Source organism: Octodon degus, unplaced genomic scaffold (genome assembly GCF_000260255.1).
Source record: "Octodon degus isolate 3935 unplaced genomic scaffold, OctDeg1.0 scaffold00026, whole genome shotgun sequence".
NCBI classification, from domain to species: Eukaryota; Metazoa; Chordata; class Mammalia; order Rodentia; family Octodontidae; genus Octodon; species Octodon degus.
This window is the reverse complement of record NW_004524602.1, coordinates 16,638,911-16,645,610: the sequence shown is the minus strand read 5'-3', so window position 1 is coordinate 16,645,610 and position 6,700 is coordinate 16,638,911. Positions and strand designations below refer to the sequence as shown.

At 52.1% G+C, this 6,700-nt stretch overlaps 1 protein-coding gene across 1 annotated transcript in view; it reads right to left on the bottom strand.

Annotated features, from left to right (window-relative positions):
* Positions 1-6,700, bottom strand: part of Myo1e (myosin IE) — a 171,974-nt gene that overhangs the window by 32,581 nt on the left and 132,693 nt on the right. The window contains exons 17-18 of the mRNA XM_023712658.1: positions 6,047-6,153; positions 3,835-3,933 (exon numbers count right to left, since the gene is read on the bottom strand). Coding sequence (XP_023568426.1) covers positions 3,835-3,933; positions 6,047-6,153 — 206 coding nt within the window. The remainder of the gene's footprint in view (positions 1-3,834; positions 3,934-6,046; positions 6,154-6,700) is intronic.

Sequence of the window (6,700 nt, the reverse complement as noted above, 5' to 3'; positions counted from 1 at the left end):
CATTCCCTGACAATATGCATTTCCTACAGAAGTAAATCCTATTTCCTAATTAGAGAAAAGACTCCTCAGCGTGAACATGCCCACCTGATGCCGCACAGCAGCATGAGTCAACTTCCTATGTGGTCTAATGATGTTAATCCAACAAATTATGCCACCAAATGCCCACTCGGGGTTGGCACAGAGTATAGTGCTGTGCACAGCACCGGAAGGGATCTGGGCGTCTGGTAATAAGGCCCTCCCACGGTTCACGTGAGGAGCGCCTGCAGCTAAGCCACGCAGCGCACATAGGAAACCCCTTTTCATTCACTGCTTCATGTATTTGATTTTGTTTTTACTCTTAATTTAAAAAGAAGGTACGTTCAGGTTGGATGTGATGGCCCATGCCTATAATCCCACCACTCGGGAGGCTGAGGCAGGAGGATCACTTCGAGTTCAAGGCCAGCCTGGGCTATCAGGTGAGTTCAAGGCCAGCACAGGGAGCCTTGTCTCAAAGAGACTCACACACAAAAAGGTATTTTCAAAGAAATGTGATTTGCTGAAAAATGTCCTGATACTCTGGCAGGCTCACAACGGGCTGTGCTCAGGGACACTCCTTGACGCCTGGATACGCGCTTTGTTGTCACATCTGGGAGGCAGCACAAAGCTGGCATCGGGGTGTAACGGAGGAAAAGTCGGGACACAGGGCACTTCCCAACAAGAGTCCCCCGAGCAGAGTGCCAACATGCGGTGAGAAACCCAAACCAGCACTGCTGGGCTGCGCGCAGAGGCCGAAATCTGACCACTAACGCCTGCCGGGTGCAGCGAGCAAAGGGTGCTGTGGTGCTGCAGGAGAGCCACGCGTTCACTTCATCAGCGTCCTGAGGGTTTCTTTTACACGCTCTGGTTTATTCTACAGGTACTGGACCTTTGATTCAGAAAACAGTGAGGGTGAACCTCTTTCCTGGTCTAAGCTACCTCCAGAATTACTGGGAAGCTCATGCATGGGAACGGAGTAAAGAGACTGTTAGAGGGCAGCTACGTTAGGCAGAAATTAATATAAAGGAGAAGGCGGGGCTCTCACGGGAGCCAGCCCAAAAATAAAGACCTCAGAGCTGTGGCAGGAGGCGCACGTGAAGAAGGCCCGGCCTCCAGACAAATACGCGATGGCCAGGCCTGCACGCCCCCTAAGGGAAGAGCAGGGACTCAGAACACACTGCAGTGAGTGCCACCTGCCCAGGAAGGCGAGACAGACACCAGTGGCCGAGGTGGGTGAGCGCAGCATCCTGCTCTGCCCCGTCCACAATCGCCGGTGGCCCTCCCATACGCCTGTGCTGTGTGGCCCGATTCCCCCCTGGATCACAGCTCAGGGGCTGTGCCTGTAGGCCTGCAGGCTGATGGCGGTCTGACCCCCCATGTTGTCCCCACACTGTGACTTCGCTGTATAAATCACCCAACACAGGGTCCTAGTGGTAAGGAGCTTGGGACCCCTCTGGGGAACCCAGGGGCTAATCTTCTCTCCTTATTTCCCAGAAAACTCCTAACTTCTTCCTTTGATTTGCAACTGCATTCCTCCGCAACTGGGACTGAGCGATCAGGACATGTGGCTCCCCCGTGAGGAGAAGGGCCCTGCTACTTCAGGCCCCAGGGGCCGCGACGCTGCGCCAATCCCACGGCGCAGGGAGCAAGGGCTTCCAAGGAGAACTGGACTGCAAGCGCCCTGCTACGTCGTATGTGAATTAAGAAAAAAATCTTTACATCTTGCTTCTGTATAATAATACCAGGAATGAAAAGGGTTTTCTGACTAAAATGAAATGCTAAATTTGACTTTGTTCTTTTTCTTCCCTATTTCTTAAAGAAAACTCAATAGATGCAGCCCGCACAGCACAAGCCCGGAGTCGCTGAGGAAGCTGGGATGATGTCACGTCTCGAGCACACTCAGCTTTAGCCTTTTCAAAGGACAACATAAAGTAGGAGTCACTTAAAGGAATTATGAAAAATCAGTTTAAATTTAAACCTGAACTGTACAAAAAACTAAAGTTAAATACTTTAAGCTTATTTCCTAAGTAGGGGAACTATTTTCTTGCAACTGTTTTCATACTGTAAATTCACTCAGTTAAGCGAAACTTCACGCCTGCCTGAGTCACAATTACCCTAAAGTCTTTGTTTCCCCTGAGACATGCTGGCCTTGAATTTACTACGTAGCTCAGGCTGGCCTCAAGCTCACTTTGATCCTCCTGCCTCAGCCTCCTGAGGGCTGGGACTACAGTGTGCATCACCACACCCCCCACCCTAAATCCCTGACCAAAGTGTCACTCCACAGAGCGTGTACTAAGCCCTGGCCACTAGTGATGCTACACTTTGCAGCCACAACAAAAAGAGTAATATTATAACTCAGTAATAAACATACGTGAAGTCCCAAAATCAGGCCCAGCACCTGAACCACCTTTCTCCCAAGAGGAAACACAAAAGGCCAGTCAGCACGGGACCAGCACGTCCCAGCTGGAAGCACAGCGTCACTTCACACCCCTGCAGGCGTACCCAAGGCTGACATGCTGGCAGAGACTGGGACGCGCTGGGCGTCAGAGCATACGGTGGGGGGCTCGCTCCAAAACGACCCGGCACTTCCTGCCCAAGGTTAAACTCGGAACTGCCAGGTGGCCCCACAGCTGTGCCTCGGAGCAAGCTCCCGAGGGCAGTGACAACTGTCCCCACACGCTGCTGCGTCGGTTTTCACCACAGCGTTATTCACAGCCAAAAAATAGAAACCACTGATGCATACCAAGCCGCGAGGAGCAGGAGAAATAAGGCAGGGACAGCCAGGGAGGAGTGTCATGCGGCTACGCAGGAATGGAATGGAGCCATAACCCTGGCATAAAATTGCAGGTGCCCAAGCCGTGATAAAGTATCACAGGCTGCAGACAGGGCTGGGCCCTTGAGGGTCAATACAAAAGATGAAAACACCACCACTGTGGCCAGACGCATCTGTGGGAGGCCAGGCCTCGAGATAAAGGTCATGGTGACACCTGGCCCAGTAGTCCAGAAGGGGATCAGGCATGGGGAGGGTGGCCAAGCCCCTCGGACCCACCCCTGCCTAAGAATGCTCGTTCTTTCTGCGTGCACTTGCCACGTGACCTGCGTGCCCACTGGGTCAATACTAACTAAGCGGCCATACTCTCATCCTATTGGCTGGTCATAGCTCTGACCCATGTGGTCCCCACCTACTGACTCTGCTCTACAAAGCCTCCTCTGGGAAGTGGACTTATTGGCAAACCACTTGGGAGCCCCGTCTCTCAGGAGCCGTATCTCGCCCCTCGATAAATATCTGTTACTCTTAACAACCTCCACTGTTCCTTACAGTTCATCCTTCAATTCTGGGGAATATGAATGTGGTGTGCCTGACACCTAGCAGGTTCCTCAGGGTCATCTGCAGGTCCTGTGTCATCCCTGTGTCAGTGACATGGGTGACTCTTGGAAACATGCTAAGGCAAAGAGCCATTCACAGGAACACACAGACGGTCTGTGGCCGAGTCCACAGGACAGAAAGCAGCTGAGCGGTTGGTGGGCAGGAAAGAACTGAAGGCTGACACCTGGCGAGAGAAGGAATTCTCTCTACGATCAGCTGTGCTAACAGAGACGCAGCGCCGCCAAGACGGTGAGCAGCCACATGTGGTGGCCACAGCTGTGAGCCCAGCACTCCGGGAGGCTGAGGCAGGAGGACTGCAAGTCTGAGCCAAGTGGGGCACTTTAGGTTCCATTCCCAGTACAAAAATAAAGTAAATTAAAATAAAATAGCTATTAAATCACATAACTTAAATTGGTACATAAAAAAAAGTTTGGAGTCACTTTTTTTCTTACCTCTGCAGGAACTTCTGGAAGACACGCCGATAGGCATAACCAGCTCTCCTCACTCGGATGTTCTCCTTCAGGCCCAGGTATTCTACCTGGTGCTTTACTCTGAAAAGGAGAGACGCCAGGCAGCCAATGAACAAACAAGTGAAATGTCGGATGCCCACGCAAGAGGAGGCTACCAGCGCACGGGAATGCGTAGCTCTACAGCCCCATGGGAAATCCGCGAAGCCGGCCGGCACGGACGTGCACGAGAACCTGAGGGTGTAGGAGCCCAGCAGAGGAGCAGCCGTCCCCTGGCCTCTGGCCGACCACCTCCTCAGCCCTCAATCGCAGGCTGCACGGAAACATGCACTGAGAAGACTGTCATGGGCAATGCTCAGACACCAAGATGCCCTCTCCCACAATATGAAGCTTTAAAATGTTATAGAATACTGTAACTGCAGCACCACATAAGAAGGCAGTACATATCCACTTCAGAGACCGGCAGCAAGTTGGGTGGTGGCGCACGCTGGGTCCTAGCACTCAGGAGGTGACAGCAGGAGGGCGAGCTTGGGCCACGTGGTGAGCCCAGCCTGGCCTTGAACTTGCTATGCAAGGAAGGACTTTTTATCTTTTGAATTGAGTGATGTGGGGCTGTTTTGTTACTGAGCTTAAATTTAATGTGGGGTCTAGACTCAATGCATCTGCACAGCTAGGATTTATTCTACTCTTAAGTACACGAAGATATTAATTTTATTTTATTTTATTAGTATTATTTGGCAGAACCAGGGATTGAACTCAGGCCCTTGCGCTTGCCAGGGAAGCGCTTATTCTACTGAGCCATCTCCCAGGCTCCAAAGATACTAATTTTAAATGTCTAAGTTAAAAATGTTTTGAAATATATCTGAATTACAGATGTCGGTGGCTTTAACAGTAACAATCTGGCCTGGTGTGTTGGAAAATGCATGCAGAAAGAACACCCCTAAGTTGAGATTCTCCAACTTGGGGAATTTCAGATCACAAAGAAAGCCCTGCCTGGGGTTCTGGCGCAGAAGGCCCGCAGGGCTGGGGTGACACATGGGTGCGCCCCACTTGGTTTGTGTCTAGATGTCCCCCAAAGCCGCACATCGTCTTGGGGAGGATCCTAGAGTTTGTGATTAATTCATGATCCAGCGCTGTGATTCTGCTACATCGCGGACAGATGCTGAGCACTCAGCTGATCACCTACGCTGGGGAGCCGGGTCTGGGCTGCATGGTACAGACTGGCTGAAAGGCCGCGAGGGCACACACTATTTGCAACGTCTGGTACACTTGGCATCAACAGTGCTAACGGTGGGTGTTACAGTTGCAGACCACAATGCCCAAAAGGCTCCTGTGTTGAAGGCCTGGTTCCTGGTGGGCTTTGGGATGTGCTGGCCAGTGAAGGCTGTACGTACTATCAGGGACTGATCCGTGGACACGATCACAATGGATGGCATGTTGGGAGGGACAGAGAGGGGGCGGCTTGCTCTCTGAAGGCCTCCGCACCAGTGCTGGCTTCACTGCTGAGGCCAGGAGCACACGGCCTGCTGACAGAGCACCAATGCTCCTTTTCCATAGAGCACACAGGTTAAAGAACTGTTACTCATCACTACTTCCACCACCAGGAAATGTTCTTGCGGAAAACTCCGTCAGCAGGACAGTCAGCCTCACCAATGTGGCGTGCCTGCCATCAGTCCAGGACACACCGTGATTTCTGCATCTCGGGGGTGCTGTCACCTCCTCTAGAGACACGGCTGGGCGCAATCTGCTGACCCCACGTTGTGCCATTTCTGTCTCTGGAGAGGAATCCCCTCCAAAAGCCACACTTCCAGAGGCCGAGGCCTGGAGCTCCCCAGGGCAGCAAGTCTGAATGCAGGGCCAGGAGCTCCGCCAGAACCCAAGCAGCTCGTCTGCAATGGGAGGAGGAGAGCCCGTGCTCCACAATCCCTGGGTGGGGAAGCCCCAGAGGACGCGGGAGGAGCACACAATCGGCTGCACACTCGGGCTGCGGTGAAGCCTCTGCACAGGAAGCCACACCTGGAGCAGGGGCCCCAGGAAGCCGTCCTGCCTGCCAGGAGTGCCAACCACGCTACAGCAGCCCAGTTCACGCCTGGGCTTCTTAAAACCCACTTACTCGAGTGTGTAGTGCGGTATCGGACTCTTGGCTGAGACTCAGGCAAGGCGCCAGCTGACGCCCCTCGGCTCAGGGGACCCGTACCTGCTTTCCTCCCAGTCTCGGGGCTTCTTGGTCTCGTTCGGTTTTATGCAGCGGATGTAGTGAGGTGTACATTTCATCAGGGTGCTCACCAGGTCATTGGCTTGTTTCTAGACAGGAAGAACGGCGCGGGTTAGAGGCGCAGAGCCTTCCCTAGCGCAGACCATGCTGCAAGGGTGACGACGCGCGAGACTAAGATGCGGCAAGAGCTCCAGACTCGACTCCGCCCGCGCCAGGTTGTCCATTCAGCCCGAGTTTGGACTACGGAATGTGTGTAGAGCTCTGTAGACCTTTATGATGACTCTGTTGCTTAGATGGGTGGGGAGTGTGTTTGCTGGAAGCAGCTGGGCATTTGTAGCAAAGCTACAAAACTAAGGCTATAAGAAGAATGCAAAAAAAAAAAAAAAAATCCAAGCAAACTTTCACATACAGTTATCATCGTGTGGTTCAAAGAATCACATCAGTTACTAATTTATATTGCTTGAGGCCCTTTGCAAATTCTTAGTTCTCATTAATTTTTTTAAAATCATGAGCAAGAATAAAAATCTCAACACTCAAGCTCTCCTGAGCAACGCAAGACATGAAGCATCATTTTATTAAAGTGAAATTCAGGTTGCAGGAGTGAGACTTGTAAAACCTCAGAATAGACAAGCTTCA